This window comes from Xiphophorus hellerii, chromosome 14 (assembly GCF_003331165.1).
Source record: "Xiphophorus hellerii strain 12219 chromosome 14, Xiphophorus_hellerii-4.1, whole genome shotgun sequence".
Lineage (NCBI taxonomy): Eukaryota > Metazoa > Chordata > Actinopteri > Cyprinodontiformes > Poeciliidae > Xiphophorus > Xiphophorus hellerii.
In genome coordinates, this window is record NC_045685.1 from 21985561 (window position 1) to 22003396 (window position 17836).

The 17836-nt window shown below is 36.5% G+C and overlaps 1 protein-coding gene across 2 annotated transcripts; it reads right to left on the reverse strand.

The window, feature by feature from the left end:
• Nucleotides 1-3601: 3601 nt before the first annotated feature.
• LOC116733359 (circularly permutated Ras protein 1) lies at nt 3602-17739 on the reverse strand. Of its 2 annotated transcripts, XM_032584176.1 has the most exons (20): nt 17644-17710; nt 13804-13887; nt 13520-13571; nt 12953-13006; nt 11674-11805; nt 11501-11587; nt 11344-11429; nt 11035-11232; nt 9462-9506; nt 9256-9345; nt 8383-8534; nt 8189-8270; nt 7367-7488; nt 7177-7261; nt 5715-5821; nt 5408-5520; nt 5205-5316; nt 4958-5098; nt 4357-4450; nt 3602-4080 (listed from the first exon to the last, which is right to left on the reverse strand). In XM_032584176.1, the coding sequence occupies exons 3-20, from the start codon at nt 13569-13571 to the stop codon at nt 3955-3957; spliced, it is 1878 nt and encodes a 625-aa protein (XP_032440067.1). In that variant the 5' UTR covers nt 13804-13887; nt 17644-17710; the 3' UTR covers nt 3602-3954. The 2 variants fall into 2 exon arrangements, with proteins under 2 accessions (XP_032440067.1, XP_032440066.1); XM_032584175.1 differs by lacking the exon at nt 13804-13887 and having other exon boundaries at nt 17644-17739.
• Nucleotides 17740-17836: the final 97 nt, after the last annotated feature.

The following is a 17836-nucleotide window of genomic DNA, read 5'->3' on the forward strand; positions in this document are numbered from 1 at the left end:
CAACCGGAAAGGAGTTCGTAAGATTGAAAAGAGCTTCGGTTTCCAAATCAAGCTGTTAACGGTAAGCTTCGTGATCAAAATATTTTCTCAGATACATTGGAAAAGTGTGTTGCAAAGATTTATAGATGCTGCATTGTCACATTAGTTGATTTAATATCGCTTAGCTCGTGCTAATAGTGTTAGCTCCTGCTAATATAGTAAACAGTAAATCATAAACCGGTAACTTTTGTTTGTTTGTTTGTCATGTATTGTGTATAATGCCGTATGAAACGAGGGAGCTTGCCTAAATCCAGATGTTTTGTGGGAGCCCTCATCCGCCGCAGCTTTGACATCTTGTGTTTTAGTTTTAATCGTGCAGCTGACAAAATGGCGACCTCCATATGGTCCAGCTGTGGGGTCGTTCAGCAGTCAGTTTTTATTCAACTTCGTCTTTACACTGGACTGTGTTTAGTTTCAAATCTGGAGCTCTGGAGTTAACTGGTGATGTTTAATTAAACCAAAGTTACTGACTAAAGCTCAGCCTTTTAATAAAAACTAGAATTTTCATGTTTTGACCTGTTTGTGCCAGACTCTGAGAGATCACCATCGTTACAAAACCTCTCCTACAGAGATCATCATGTGCTCACCACTTCTCTTTGTCTCGTTGTTTTTTTAGTTGTTTGTCTAAGGGCATGTGGATTTGTAATGTTTCCCACAGCTGACTCTGCTTTTAGGTGAGGACGTGACATCTTCACGCATCATGGAACGTCTCTCAGACAAGCTGTACCAATGTTTTCCTGATTCTGTTTCTGATTAGTTGCTGCTCACGCTTTCCGTGTAACAGTTTCCCACTCTTCAGAGTTGCCCTTCCTTTTTTGTAATATAGCTCTAGTCCAGTCAGACTGTATGAATGACATATTTGAACTTTACTTCTCAACTCTTGTCACAGATTCTCAGTTGAATGTATATCCAGGCTTTGACTTGACCATTCTAATATTGTTAGATTTTTTTTTCATTTGAGTTCTGGCTGTATGTTTACTGTGGTTCTGCTGGAAGGTTTATCCTCTTCCAGGATTGTTCGTTAGCTTCTTCTATCGTACAAAAACCTTTGATCAGATCCCCTTTCCCGATGAAGAATAGCACCCCAGAGCATGACACTGCCACCGCCATGTTTTGCTGCTGATTGGTGTGTTTGGAGTGATGTGATAATGAAGTTTGTGGTTGAATAGTGCCAAAATGCAAAAACACTCAAGGGGCAGATGAAAACTTTTAGTTCAATTTTTAAAGGTTCAAAACTAAAAAATTTTTTTTTTATCTAAAACACAAAATATTCCTCTTTTATGAATATTTTATCTGTTTAATTTAGTACCAAATAGGACTACAAACATCCAGTGAGTTTCACTCAAAGCAGACTTGAGTGCACATATTCAGTAAACATGACTAAATAATGCAGGACTTTTTTGAAGTTGACCCATATCCACTTTCTTTTCTGACTATAAACATAAAATCTAGGGCAGAGAAAACATCAGCTGAAAAATCTAGGGCACTGTATGATGTTTTTGTTTCTGATTGTTTTTTCTAAACAAGATAAACCTGCAGGACTGAAAATGAGTTATCAGTCCATTTGTACAGACTTTATTGTTACTTTAAAATCCCAGGTTTCGTTTAATGATGCGTAATTAAAAGAAATTATTTGCAATAAAATAGGTCATGTATTTTTAATTTAACAAACAAAAAACATGTGTCATGGTTGGTGTTTTGTTGGACCCAAATGAAGGCAGATCAGAGGTGAGGTGAAGAGTTTTGAAGAGAAGCGGACTTGGAAACAGAGTGAGCTAAAACAACAGAGCCCAGACTACGTGCCCGGGCTCTGTTGTTACACTCAATGAACTTGAGAGTAACAAGTTCATTGTTTGACAGTGACTCATTCAGAATAAATGGACTGTGGGTAAATGTAAAAATATGTAATTATCTTCAGATCAGCCGTTCAGGTTGCTGATAAGTGAGTCTGTGTTCTGGGAGACCGGCTGTTTTCAACCAGAACCGGTCTGATCACTCCATCTGCTAACGCTGCATCATGTAATGAGTTCAATGAATCAGCAAACTGCAGTTCATTTTTTCCGCCACTTGTTGGCAGCAAAAACAAGCTGAAGATTTTTCTACCGTATCTATGGCATATCTGATTTACTTCACGTAACTCTTTAATATACCTATATTATCAGACCAAAGTGAGTTCAGAGGGAATAAAGTAGAAGAGTTTTAACTGCAAAGCAGTTTAAAAAAATTAAACTGAGTTGAATTTAGCTGTACATTTTTCTAAGCAGTGTTGGTTAATGTTTTCAAAATAAAATGTTTGAAAGCATTAGATCATAATTATTAAAATTACCTGACTTTAGCTTTGTACATTTTTTGTGGATTGTTCTATCTAATAAAGCTCAGTGTTTATGAATATAATAGACATTGCCTTTATACTAATCATACTTCATAGCCTTCCTTTAGTATACAATAAGCTTTATTAGAGTTACTGATTGTGGGTTTTAGACAATAAAGAAAATCCCAAATTCAAGCCAAACCTTGTTGAATTGACACATTACCATAATGTTAGAAACTGGTGGATTTTAAATTGCTTTTATTTCATTGATTTATCTGTTTTTATATCTTATGTGTGGAATAAGTCAGTTACTGAAGGATAAACATGCTTGTTGCTAAAATAAGAAAGTGTGAAAAAGCAATTCATTTGGAAAACTAGACAATTAAGATATTACTAAATATGATTTTAGACCTAGTCTGAAAAAATTGGACATAATTAAGCATTTTAAAGGTCTAACATTGATATTTAGAGTATTGGTTTAAGACCATTCTAAAGCATTACACTGACTATAAGTAAATACATGTATAAAAGCTACTTGATTCAAGCTAACAGATAAGTTCAATCTGAGTTAGCTTGAACTTACATCCAAGCTAACAGCTACTTAATTCAAGCTAACAATTACTTACAAGTAGCTTGAATCTAGAAATTTAAGCTCACAACTACTAAGATTCAAGCTGACACCCACTCAAAGATGTTGACAGTTACTCAGTCAAGCTAACGTTCGGTGAGACTGGAGCTAACGGCTACTCAGAGTCAAGGTAGATGAATGTTTCTCTCTCAAAGTAATGAGAGAGAAACCAGATCTTTACCATAGGGCGTTGCTTTGCTAGTCTTGATCAATATTTTCTTTCTAAATAATTCTAGTTGGGATGTTTTTGTCGCCGTTTACTCTTCAGCTTACATTTGAAGCTTACTAGAGACAGAGAAGAGGACAATGTGGGCAGATGTGGACAAAAAACAAAGCTGATTAAAACCTGCTTTGTTTTTGTGGTTTCTAGCAGCAAAGGCCTGAGTGGGCGTGTGCAGAGAGTGCAATATTTTCATTATTCTTCGTACAACCCACATATACGACACCACAAACTCAGTTTTTATTCATCTCCACTTTCAACGCCATTAAAAAAATATTTCCACTGATTCCACTGAAGCTTAACTTAGCAGAAAATCTCTATTTTGTAAAATATCCAGAATAGTTGAAATAGGGCCTTAAATCAAATAAGGTAATTTGATGTAAGTACAAAAAATGAGAAGAAATAGATGGAGACATGATTTTATTTTGCAATAAAACATAAAAGTCTTTATTTGACATGAAACATAGAGACATTATATATGAATTTTCTATAAAACAGAAATATAGCACTTGGCTTAATGGCTCTGCTCTGATTTATCCAGAGAACATGATCCATTTCGGATTGAATTCAACCCAAATTTGTTATCTAAATATCACATTCTTGAACATCAGTATAAAACTATGAAAATAAAATACAAAAATAGTTTTGGCTTTATGTTAAAATGGCAGCTTTTGCACAGGTAGAACATAGACAAATAATACTAAGCCGTTCATGAATTTAAATTGTATGTTTCTCTTTCTGTAGAATCAGCTTTTTTTAAACTGATTCCATGACCTTTTTCCGTACTAAAGTCTTTTTCTGGACGGGAGCCGTGTAGTTGCTCTTGATGCTTCTGGCTCTCTTCATCTGGTACACCACCTCCGCTGCTTCGTCCGACAGAGACTGCTCCAAAATAAGGGAACAAATGTACATTTATGGGATGTTTACACTGCAAGATTGTAAAACATTTGTTTTTTGTTGCAAAGAATCTTTTAATCAACATGCTATCAGGTGCCACTAGCCACTGCAGTAATGTTGCCTTAAATCCCACAGCACTTAATGTCTCAATCAGTCAAACTTAACATGTTTGGCATGTTTTCTCTTCACAGTTTAACTTTATTTTTTTATTATGGCTAAAACTAAAAGTGTTGGCTGGTGTTATGGTAAATGCAAAGGCACCTTAGAATCTGCTTTCATGTTGCCACAAATTGTCGTCATGGTTTCCATCCAGTTACCATAGATACTCTCTTCCTTTTGGATTGGCCTCAACCTACTACAGTGCAGACAGAGAGAGAGAGAGAAAATAATCAATACACACTTAAACCAAACAATTAAAATTAACCAAATCTTATAACCTAACTTTAGCGTTTTAAAATGAATGGATTAAGCATTCTGATGGGATTCTAAGTTCTCTTCTTCTTCTTCTTCTCTTTTTTCTTGAAGACGTTTCACCTCAAATTCAAAAGGCTTCTTCAGTTCTGAACATGGTTGGAACTGATAAAAATAATAATAATAAGTTGCAATCATAGTATTAGCCGCTGGAAACGTAACAAATGTTGCAACTTTGGTCCCTAATTGAACCAAGTCTACCAGACTATCAGATGTCTGGTAAACATGTAGTGAGATTTGTAATAACAGCACTTGGTAAAATTCAAAATTTGATGGATTGATGTGAAAACATTCAGCGAGATTCAATGGTTTTGATGGAAAGGGATCATGCTCAGATGTCAGAGAGGAAGTAGTTTCCTCACTACTTCCTGTCTGGCAGTGTTGGTAGTACCTGATGTGATGAAGCAGGTCTTGTTGAGCTGCTAGCTGCCTCTGTGCTTCGGTCACGCGTCCCTCCATGGTTAAACCGGCGCAGAGCTGAGCGCAGTGGACGGCCAGCACCGCTATGTTGAGCCTTCCCAGGAGAATCTGACTTTAGACAAAACCGACCAATTGAAGTCAATACCAAAGAATCTAAAACACAAACCAGTTTGGTGTATTGGGTGATACTGGGAATAAGCTGTGGTTTTGTTTTTAACCTGCTGGTGGTAACTGGCCGTTGTTCAGTAATGATGCGAGTGACTTTTTGCTGGTCTCTGGTCTTGAAGCTGAGCTGCAGCTGGAATGGAAGCGTGTTCCTCTGGAGACAATCTTGTAACCAAACAACATCTCTTAGCAAAACACAACTTGGAGATATTCTTTTTGTTTCTGCGCTAGAATGTTTTATTTCTGACGAACTCACATTCCATATAATCTGGTTTCACAGCAAACTGGAAGGTGATCTCCAGTCCCTTTGTTATGTTTCCGATCTCTCTCACCAGTTTGTGATTGTTCTCGTCCTCATATGGGAAATATCTACAGGGAGAAGAAATGTTTTAGTTGTTAGAACTATTTCATATATCAATACACCAATCAGCCATAACATTTTGACCAACTATCAAGAAATAGAGGTGAACGGATTGGTCCAAAATATTGATTATATCAATACCAAGCTGAGATTGATAATTTAGTTTCAGATTCCCTCTTGAAATTTTATTTTCGACACTCACACTCCATCAGGAGCCAGCAGGGTTGCAGTTACACCTGTTGCTAACACGTTGTCTTCAGAAATGGACTGGATCTCTGTCGCCATGGTGCCGATGCTAACAATGTTCACCTGAGGGGTACAAAACATTTAAGACTTTAAAATGTATTTTTTATGAAGTCTTCACAATGGCAGTGTAGGGTTTATGGTCTCTGGATGTGTTGTGATCAATGGTGGGACTCGATTAAAATTTTTAATCGAGTTAATTGTAATTTATTAATTGCAGTTAATCAAAAATCATATATTGAGGAAATAAGCAACATTTTTGATTTAAAAGTGAACTTTTGCTGCTAAATTACACTGTATAAATCAGAGCTCCTCTGCAATTGAGGAACCAGTTTCTTGACAGTAGTTTTTAAAATAGGTTAATGCTTTAAAAAATGCTATGGGTATAGACTTTCAAAATAAAACTCAATGTCTTCAAAATAAGAGTCTAACTATGTTATAATTTTGAATATTGTAAAATGTGATTTTCGATTTAATGTCTGGCAGCAATCTGTCAAATTGTGTATGAGCTATGTTAGGGCTGGACAATAAATCAATAATTTATATCACAATAGAAACGTAATCTATATCAATAGATAATAGGTCTGACAAAATGTTCAGTATTCACAGAACTCAGATCCAGAACTGCAAAGCATTCTGGGGAATGTAGGCAGATTAAAGGCTTTATCCGCTCAACCTGTCACAGCTTTCTCTACTGGTTAGAAACATGGACTAACTCACTCAATCTTTGGTTACCTAGCAACTCACTCAGTCTTTGGTTACCTAGCAACGACCTGCTGAGTACCTGAGGCAGCAGCAGTTTAATGTTTTGCCACCGTGCCTCATAAATGCTTAAAAATAAAAAACAACGGGTGAAAACTCTGGATAAAACAAAAAAGGTCACGCCACCAGTCGGGTAGTATTTCAATATTTAAAGTATAAAGCTTCTTTGTCATCAACTTATGATCACATTTTATATATTTTTTACCTTTTCTTGTAATTGAGTGACAATAAGGATAATATTTTCTCTTTCAGCAGGCTTTTATGTTGCTGCTGTGATGCCTGACCTCCATGCTTTCAAGCATTGTTCAAAACTAGAATACAAAAAATATTTATACCATATTTTCTGTGTTTGTGACTGCCATATAATATATTTTGAGTAAAAGTGCTTACAGCTCACACCAAAAAACACCAGAGCATTCACAAACAAAAATTAGAACACACCTATACAACAATAGTTTCAGTTAACCTTTGGTAGACATTTGCAAAATTGCCATCATGCTAAGTAAATAGGCCTAACCACTGCCTGACCAGCGTCCTGTAGTTTACATGTAAAGCAGCGGTACTTTGTTCTTTTTTAGACATTTTAATAAATTCATATGTGTGTCTTTGTGCCAAAATAACCAGTTAACCAGTTAAATGTGCTTAATTTTGTGTCTCACCCTTCCTCCAGTCACATCAGCCAGTCTCCCAATGTCAGCCAAGCAGCAGTCTGTCCCTTTAAAGGACATTACTGAGATTATGACTCTGAAAAAACAAGAAATTGTTTATTTATTTATCCTTAAGAATTCAACAAAAACATTTTAGCGTGGAGTTCATAGGGGAGGTTAGTGTGTGTGTTTGTCTCCTGACCCTTTCTCTACCGCCTGCAGAGCCAGTTTTCTGTAGAAATATGAAGCCTCTGCGTAAGAGGACTGAGCTTGCTCCATGTCACCGAGTCCGATGTTGGCTCTGCCGTCAGTGCACAAAATGACCTGCAACACACATTGAAATAAAGTCGTGACACAACTGCTCAGGGCTGCAAACAACTGAATAAAACACACAACTTCTCAGATAAAATTACATATAAGAGTACTTTTATTTTTAGCATAGGATCTGGCTTATGTATGTTTTGTTTTAAAGGGGCAGTATTATGTATTTTCCAGGCTCATAGTGCCGTTTTATACCAATAATGAGGTATCTATGTTATCTTCAGTAATTATTAAAATTCTATGTATATCAAATATAAAATTTCACTTGAAATTGGGCCTCTGTCTCTTTAAGAAACTCCTCTTTCTAAAACTCTGCCTTCAGGAAGTTATTACAACATTGCTCCATTATTAAGCCTTTAATGACGTTTTTTACCAGTGTTTCACTGAGAAGTAGCTCGTGTAACAGGAGCTAGGTCCATCCAGGCGTTTAGCACACCTAAATGGTTTCCATGGAGATTAAAGGACTTCTCAAACGTATATAAAAAAATCAAGGTATGTTTTGATGTGGGAATAACATTATAACACAATGGAAATTTGTAAAAAAGTAAATTTTAAATGATACTGCCCCTTTAAAAGGGGGCAGTAAAAAGAGTTTATGACTGCCCCCTGCTGGGGGATTTATTATTTTATGTTTTTGGCTGATTTTCAGGGAATTCTCAGTTTTTAGAAATGTCAACATTGGTAGGAGTTACTCCTCACTCACCTTGGAGCCGGGGTATTTTGATGCTAAAGCTACTGAAGCTAATGCTGCCGGACCAAGAGCTGTTGCTCCATTTTCCCTTAACCTGGAAGATATGAAAATGTAAAACACTAGTAGTGTTTCTGTGTTTATACACCATTTAAATTTATAGTGGACAATAAGTTGTATCTGTTTACTTTTTTGACTGAATTTCTTACTCTTTGACTCTCTGGGTGAGATGTTGGTATGTCTCAGCGATGCAGTGAGGGACACTGTAGCCCAAAGCCTGTTTCCAGATGTGTTCGTCGTCAACCAACGCCCAGTCCTTGATGGTGAGCGGAGCCCGAGTACCATCCCCGTAGATAACAACCTGAAGGACAGGCAGCAGAAAACTTAACCTAACAAAATCACATTTTATCTTTAAATGCTTCATTTTCAAAGGTTTTATTTGACTTTGAACTTTATTGACCGCATATTCTGAGTCAACAAACGGCTTATTGCAAAAGGACCTAGTTATATGACAGAGGCATCCAAGAAATCCAATTATTAAAGAAAAAGCAGAAAAAATATCTGAAATACAGAAATTAAATGTCAAGTAATATCAAAAAACAGTTCCACTGAACCACTGAAGGAAACGACACAAAAACCTCAGAAGAAAACCAGTGCAACTTTCTTTTTCACAAAATATAAACAAAAATTGAGTAGCATCAGATTTTAGCAGTTATAGGATTTTTCTTTCATCTCTGGTTAAAAAAACCCCCCACAATCCATTTTTTGCTGTAGCGCTAGACTCACATGTTTATTTTGGCTTTATTTACCCAGAATGCCCTGTGTTTGGAGCAGTCTCCAGCCTGCTTGTGTTCACATATGCATTCAAACCGCACCAGACCAGAGTTCACTTCAACTGACCCGAGACCGAGGTTTGAGGGCAGACCAGAGTTTGATTACGAATTCAGACCTACTCAAACGAACTGGACTTTTTAGACAAACAAACTACAGTTTAAATAACAGACTAAACAGGATTGGTGTGGATGCAGCCTAAAACTCATATGAACGATCTGGCTCAAACATGACCGGCACATCAGTTCTACCTCATCATTAAAGGTGACGAGGGCCACCCTACGGCGCGGCGTCCGCTGCAGCGTGAACGTTAGCGTCCTCTGAAGAGCATCCTGGATTCCCTGTTGGATAACAACAATTCACCAAGTAATCCACAATGAATAGATTTCACACAGGGTTTAATTTATTATTAAACTTAAATTTTAATTCAATCATCAACAACAAATTAATGTTTCACCTCTAATCTGGATATGTGAAGCGTTGAGCCGCTGTCTGAAGTCACCTAAAGAGAAATCATAGAGAAGTGATTGTACGTGAGACTGTGATCTTTTTGTGGTTTAATGAAGTCAAACTTATGTAGATGTTTCTACTTGCGGCTCTTTCTCTTTTTACGTAAAACAACAAAACGTCCATCTTGCAAATGCATGAAACATGGAGGTATGCTTACAATGCCCTTTCAGAAGTTATTAATTTAACCACACAAGAAGACTTCAGAAGAGAGCAACAAAAAGCCAAATAGGGCGTTCTGATTGAATCTAATGGAGACGTGTTTGTGAAACCGAAAGCAGAGATCGTATCTGTTGTGAAAGCTGAATCTTTGTTGTGAGAGTGACATCTGTGCTTCAAGTACTTCTCATCAGTGACACGTACTGCCGTTTAGTCTGTTGTTATCAGAGCTAAAACACCAGATTTTTTATCAGTTGTGGTTTGTGTTCTTGGTATTTCTACAGATCGTTTAAAATTTTTTTTATTGGAGATGCTGAACGTGCAAATCTTTTAGATGTTTGCTCTCAAGTCGTTCCTAAATTCAGTTGGTTGAAGTTCAGCTAGTAAATAAAGACATAGCAGAAAGGTGGATTGTATTTTAAAGTATATCTAACATTTCTGTGAAAGTGTAACTGACAAATTTTGAAAAAATTGACACTGAGGGGCGTGGCCAAGTATGGGGGTTAGCAGAGGGGGTCAAGCGGGGTCTGGTGAGGTCAACTTATCCACGTTGTTATTTTTATAAACTTTTCTGACTCCTCCAGTGACTTTTTATTTTATTTAAAAAAAACTAACTAGTGATAAATCTAGTAACTTTTTATCTGTGTTTTTGGAAATTTTTATGGTGACAACGCTCCTCTGTTCTAGCTCCTGACTTGCCACCGGCTTGGCCGTGTGTCTAAGTGAGATGGTTTTACACCCAAACGTGGGGCTGTGATGAAGTTGTACCAAATTGTAATCCATACAAAATTCCAGCTAATTAGGCAAAAATATTGCAGAGCTAAATAAATTTTCATGAAAATGTCAAAATTTGCACAGAGTTTGACATTTAGTTTACCAGCAAAAAACAATTTGCACTTCCATGAACATAGTCCACAGGTGATAAAAAACATGTTCATTACAGTTTTTGCAGTTTTTTCTTAGATAATAAGATTTTAGTCTCTTTTCAGCAAGTGGTTTATGGATGTTTAGTCAACAACAAAACACTTGTACGTTGTACAGCGCATACAGCGGTAAAACCAGCTGACCAAACATGCCAGGCTTCACTGGGGTTGCTAGGTAACAGGCTGGGTTTTACTGGGGTTGCTAGGGAACGGTGCAGTGCCTGCTGATTTGTGACGTTACATTCCGGAGGTTTTTGAAACTACTCATTTTCCAGACACCAAAAAACTTATTGCCAGAAACCATCTGCATGGGGTTTTTTTAAGCACTTGGCTCTTGTGCTGTTTTTAGAGGCAGTGGATAATCAAATGGAAGCATACAAACATGCATAATTTGAATTTTGCATAAAACATCTCGTTTAAGTTTTTTTGTTTTACACACACCTTTGTTGTGACCGTCATGCTGCCAGAAATGTCCACACAGAAAACAACCATCGTGTCCTCCAGGTTCTGGTAGTCGTCTTCGCTCATGCTCGGCAGGTAAAGGTCGTCGGTGCGCACACCCGCACGCTGACCGATGCACACTTGGGCCAAACTTTCGTCTACACCGTTTTCATGTCCACAGAACTCGCATACCCACAACTGCAAAACAGAGCAGCAACTTAAAATGCCATTTTGTGTTCTTACGGGACGGATGGTCTTTAACTGGAGAAATAAAACTAAAACCTGGTTACATTGGCATGAAATATTTACCTTCTTCCATACTGAGCTGAGACATGACAATGCAGCACTGCATTTATCACAAATCACTGGTCTCTGGAAGGTCTCCAGACCTGCATCTGCAAAACAAAAATACAATAAACTAATGGGAAAATTATGAAATTTGAAGTGTGTGTGTGTGTGTCCTGACCTTGGCTCATGTCAGCCAGTTTTCCAAGACCAAGTGAGATGACGTTGATGTTGACCTTAAAATGATTTTCTTCTTCCAGCAAATCAACTGGAAGAAGCAGAAGAAATCAGTAGGAAAAGTAATTACATTTCATACAGATTTAATCTTTAAGAGTTTGATCGAGGGTCACTTACGTCTGGGAGGAACCGGAGGAGGGAGAGAGAAAGGAGTGACAGGAAGTTGGGAGGGGATAAAAGGCATATTGGGAAGGGAAGTGGGCCGAGGTTTTCTCAGGCGGCGTGGAGGCAGCGGCGGAGGAAGTGGACCTGATGAAACAAGAAGCATCAAGTGTTAGATATGCATCAAAAATAGATTAAACGGCTTATTTTTAAAATTTATTATGTAGAAAAACAATCTTGTCACTACAGAGACACCATGATATGGCAGATTTCATGCGTAAATCCCGCAGATTCTTCTCTTGAGGATCGTAAATTTGTTCTCATGTTGTGCAAATATGAAAAAAAGCAGCAGTTTGCATGACAGTTAAGTGCAGTCAGCGTTTCCAGTGTGTACAACTTGGTACATTGTAAGATTTCTTCTGTTTCTAACATTATATATCAGGTGGTCATGTCATGTTATTTTCACGTATTTTTTAAATGGTGAGAAAGCTGGAGACCATCTGTCTTTTTGGCAGCGTGTTGAAGAGGTACGGCGGCTTTGGAGTCCATGAATTACTGGTGTGAGATTGTTTTCCCACTGCAGTGAGAGCTTACAGGATCAGAAATCCACTCGTTTAGAAAGTCTTGACAACTTCTGATCACTTCAATTGGAGAAATTTTTCACGATTTCAAAACTTTGGTTGAAGTGGATTCCAGTGTCCAGTGTGGAGAAGATGGAGGATTCATTCTTACACACAAGTCAGGTGTGTCCTGTTTATTATAATGCCAACTTTTCTTTTTCTTAGGTTTTTTACAATGTATTTTTAACTTGTTTCTTACAATGTCACTTTGAACTTTGAACTCTTTCTGTTTCCTTCTCATGTTTTTTAACACTGCAACTACATCTTAGCTTTTTACAGTGTATTTTTATTGCATTTTTGTTACATTGTTAAATTATTTCTTGTTTATTTTGGTATTTTCTGGTTTCCGTCTTAATTTCTTTCTTGTTTAAACACATTTTGCCTGACTTTTTCCACATGCATCAAAATTACTCTGACATCACGGACTTTCCACTTGTTGAGTTGCAACCTGCATAGCTTTACAGTCTCTCTTCTCTTGCTTTTGCAGGCATGCCCACACACACACACATACACACACACATAGGCATGGAGGTTTCCTCTTTAATATGCTTTCCTGTTATCTCACTGCAATACTCAGGAGAATAAAAACGTTCACTTGAGAGAGAAAAACAACTGTTAAGAAGCACTGGACTTGGAAAATGTTGAGGTTTTGCTGAAGTGTGTGAGAAAGTTACCTGTTTGTAGAATCGTACTGTTTTCATAGTCGGGTCCAAACTGAGAATTACCTGCTGTTAGAGAGAAAATTATTGTGTAAATTAAAAAACAAAATATGTAAAGCTTTGATGAATTCAACAGAACAAACAGTTGTGTCAACTTTAAAGTGTTTGGTCTGAGTTATTTAAAACTTGCTAAAGGTTTGAAGACATAAACTTTTGTTTGAATCTTGGTTCTGATAAAACATTCCTCATGTTTGAGGGAATGGACTGGTCTGGGATGGGCATTTATCAGATCGTTTATCATTTATTGTGATACAATTTCTTGTAAGAATTTAGATCAATCGTTTTTCTTCTGTTTTTTTTTTTGCACAAAGGCATCAATAAATATCAGTAAATTTGGAAAATACAGTTAAATAAAGAATCTATGTGCAGCTTAGTGATACAAATCACTTTTTTCAAGATGACTAGAATTTGTCTGTCAGATAAAATGAAGTAATACATAGTTTATCATCATTCTGTTTATCACAATAGTCCTATAAAATATTGTGATATATTTCTAAGTCCATGTTGCCCATTGCTACTCACCCGTTCCATCTGGGCCCCAGTTACATACAACATGGCTGCAAGCAAACTCCATCTGGGAACCACAAAGATGAACAGAAATCTTTAAAATCTAAATTACAACCAGAGGAAGAGAGGTTCGCAAGTCTGTGGGAGACGACAATAAGCCAGAACAGCAATCTGAAAAAGACAGCTCAGCTTCCTGGAGTTGCCCTCACACCACCACCACAGCATCTGGGTTGCCGATCCTGTTATTTTTCAAGCTAACAGGTGGCTGAGTAAAACCATGAAAGCAAACATTTCCTCACTTCCTGTGTGAACAACGGTGAGGGTGAAGAGAACAAGGCGCTGCTCTACGAGGCTTTAAATCATCATTGACGAGGCGAGTTGCTCTGCCGAAAACAAGAACATGACACAGAAACAGACGGGATTTAACCAGCGTCTCTAACCACAACATAAACACAGTGACCAGCAGCCAGAGTTAGGTAGTTACTAGTTACAGTTACTCAGTTACAGTTACTTTAGTAACTTTTTTGAAAAATGTGTACTTTTCAGAGAATTTTTACATGTACTTGAGTAATTTTATTATGAAGTATTTCTACTCTTACTTCAGTAAAAGTTCTGGATTTTTTACCCACTGAATGAAAAACAAACATGTTTTTACCAAAAATTCACCAGACAGAGACACACATCTGCAGTTTGAAATAAACTTATTTGGGGGGGAAAAATTGCCTGATTAATTGTTTTTTGTTACTTATATGAATTATTGTCATTTTAGTCCTTAAAATACCAAAATTTCCACTTAACTTTACATTTTGCTCTGTCTGATGATGTAATTTTTAAATATTAAATCATTGCTAATTTGATCAGTTATTCAGTATTCGAGTAAACCTTTTACCAAATACTTCTTTACTCTTACTTGAGTAAAATTTGTTGGTTACTCTGCCAACAGCCACATTGATACTCAAGCAGGTGAAAAGATATGAAATTCAAAAATATCCACCTCAATCCATTTATTTGTTGTTACTGACTCACTGCTTTATTTTAGGCAGAAGGTCGACCTACATTTAATTTCAGAATTTAATTCACAAAAGATTAAATACACATTAAATGATGAACTTGCCATATCACCAACATTTTCATTGGTTTTTTTTCTATATTTCTGTCCCATGATTTTGTTTTGGTCCCTGACAACCGCAAATCAAGAATATGTAATGATGTACAGACTTTGATAAAAATGCTATTTTTTGAGGAGGTAAAAAAAAATTACACTAAACTAATTTTAGCATTTTTAATTTAATGAATTTTGTGGCCTGCCAGCAAGTTAAATTTACAAATTTTGCCAAATTTAACAAATTGTGTCTGTATTTTTGGGCTGCCTCAGTCTCAGGTTTCTTTCAGCCTCTAACGACTTTTCTTCAGGTTTGCTTTGCATCCCCACAGGATGACGCTGCCACCGCCATGTTCCATGTAGGTTGAGTATTTGCTTTCCGTCACATAGTCAACCAGAAAGTCTCTTAAACCCAGACCTGCCTCTTTTCCCATTAAAGAAAAAGCACCTTCATGGCATGATGCTGCCCCCACCATGTGTTACCAACAATAAAGTGTTCAGGGTTATGTGTAGAGATAATTTTACAATGCACAAAACATTTCCATGTATCTTCTTTATTATTAAGTAGATGGAATACTTCTGGAAGCCTCTATATAATATAAACATTGCTTTTCATTAACAATCCATTTTTATTTTATGCTCATTTGTGACGCCTGGTGCCTATTTCAGTAGAAAGTGACGAGGTACAGGAAGCCACGCATGTTTTTTGGATATCCAACTGTAAATATGTGTTGTTTGCTTGGTATTCAGATGAAAATGTGCAATAAGTCAGATCTGTTTAGTACGATGTCCACTGTTATTTCCTCTTTATGTTACTGTGGCAACTGTTATGCTAATTCTTCTGAGGGGAAAATAAGAGTCTGAAAACCACAACGTACCTACTGTAGTATTTATCATAAAGAAGCGTCTTCACATCACCTACGTTTGTCAAGGTTTAACAGAGAAGTGCTGCACTTGACAATTCACTTCCTGAGTCTGGAAGCTGGCCTAAAGTCATCAAATAATTAAAATTTACCTATTTTAGCACAAAATGTCCTGATAACATTAAATAGCTTAAAATAGGCTCCCAAGCACCATGTTATGATAAATAAAACATTACTCAGGCTGTATGTGTTTAGTGTTGTGGAGAAAATCAGAGACTTAAGTTTCATTTTTAGACATTGGAAACGATGTCATCAACCGCTAGCAGCTGAACGTTAGCATGAAAACTGAAAACTGTCTGGCCCTTTTTTGTTTTTTACTGAGAATGTCTGACAACATGTAGATAAAGAATAATTCACAATCATCCAACTGTTCATTCTTAAAGTGAAAATGTTTTGTACATTTTGTTCTTGGTGCAGCAGCTAAGCTAACATGGGTTAGCATACGTTAGCATGACTCATATAATGTTGTTTACCAGAAATTGTAACCTAGCATTAGCTTCAGAATTACTCCTATTTTATCATGAGTTAATGTTCTCTCAAAAGACATTCACTGAAAATGTTTCTAAAAAATTTTATCAAATAAAATAATGTTTTATATCATGTATATAAGCATAATATATTTTTAGAGCTGTTTTATTTTATAATTGTTTTCTTTTTAGAACTATTTACGCTCCCTTTAAGTTTTTCTTTTTTTCACATAATAAACCTCAATGTATTTTCTTGAGATTTTATGTGATGGACCAACACAAAGAATTAAACATTTGTGAAGCAGAAGAAAAATTATGTATATTTTTTTTTTCATTTTTGTGAATGCAAGTCTGAAATAGTGCTGCAAATTTTTAATTAACTCTGCTTTACCTTGATATAAATGGCTTCAAATGTTACCTAATCAGTAAACAGAGCCCATCTGGCAGTAAATAAATCATCTTTTTTGTGAAGGCCTATTTTTTAGAGGAAATGGAGACAATATCGTGAAACGAAACTATACAGAATGAAATTGGAGCAAGACACAATTACAGCCCTACCAAAACATGGTCGCTCTTCAAAACTGATCTTTTTTCTGTAACAGTAATGGGAGGACGTAATAATGATAAAAAATACAACGCTAAGAGATGCAAACAATTTGCTAGGGATGATAGATGTAAGGAAAAATCATGACTCGACGATCATGACTCAGGTTTCCGGTCCTTCATCTTATCGTAAGCTTTGGATTGTTTGATTAATGTAGCGGCAGCACTTTGATTTGGCTCTATTCTGGTGTTTTTCTCTGTAAAAATGTTTTATCCGGCTCTAGTTCATTGAATTTAAGCTTCTATTGAGCCAAAATATTTCCAGTTCGACTCCTTGATTTCACGCGGAAGTGTTGCGCTCCCGTCCAAGTGACGCGGTTTAACATGAAAACTTTGTCCTCACATTATATTTTTCATGTTATAACGATATAATTTTCACATTTGAACAAAATGTTATCACCGTTACACATATTCTTCTGGTTATAACAAAAAACATTTCATGCTGTATGAATTTTGTCATTTATTTTTCAAAAGTCTAAAAAAACATCATTGAACGTAATATATCTCTATTTTCTTTTGCCTGATTGGCAACTCTATTCTAATTTGCTGGAATAATCTTAATTCATGTCCATATTAAAGAGAATTGTTGCAAAACAGTTAATTAACATAAATATTTGAAACCACCCTATTGGCTCAATGTTGGTGATTTAAAGTCAGAAACTTCTGGTGATTTTTAATGCCCGACTCAGTTTTCCGGCCTTCCTTTTAAATCGCACACATCATCATCATCCTCCTCTTAGATTTAAAAAACGTAAGCCATTCTTATGAAGTTTAATAAGAGGAAATACAAATTTTGAGGATTTTTTTTTCACTTTTTATGTAAATGTTCAATTAAAAAAAGATTTTGATCAGTCAGAGGAGCCTCTTTATGTCGGTTACATTCAATCAAATATTATGAACATTTCAGTTAGTTTGAAAGACCTAGATTAACATTATGGCTCTGAAATTGCTTAAAAGTTTCACATAAGCCTGAAGATGAAGCGGAGATGTTGGTTTACGGTGGTTTACCATCCCACAGCGACAATAGAGCGAGGAGCGACTCACCTTTGTCGTGGTCTGTGTGCAGCGAGCGCAGTTTGTTAAACTGAAAGCTTTTCTTTCATGCAGCAGGCTGGTGGAGTGCATGAGTGTGGGAGTGATCAGTGTGGGGAGCAGGAAGTCGGTGAAGGGGTGGAGGTTGAGAGAAACACCAAGAAATGAAAGTTAAGAGGAAGAGGAGAGCAAAGACAGAAGAAGA

Excerpts from the sequence above, each read along its gene's own strand:
- LOC116733359 (XM_032584175.1), bottom strand. The coding sequence starts at position 17,724 with ATGCACTCCACCAGCCTGCTGCATGAAAGAAAAGCTTTCAGTTTAACA. Across the intron at positions 11,806-12,952 it reads CAGTACGATTCTACAAACAG|GTCCACTTCCTCCGCCGCTG; the intron begins GTAACTTTCTCA and ends TTGTTTCATCAG. Across the intron at positions 11,430-11,500 it reads ACTGGCTGACATGAGCCAAG|ATGCAGGTCTGGAGACCTTC; the intron begins GTCAGGACACAC and ends TTTGTTTTGCAG.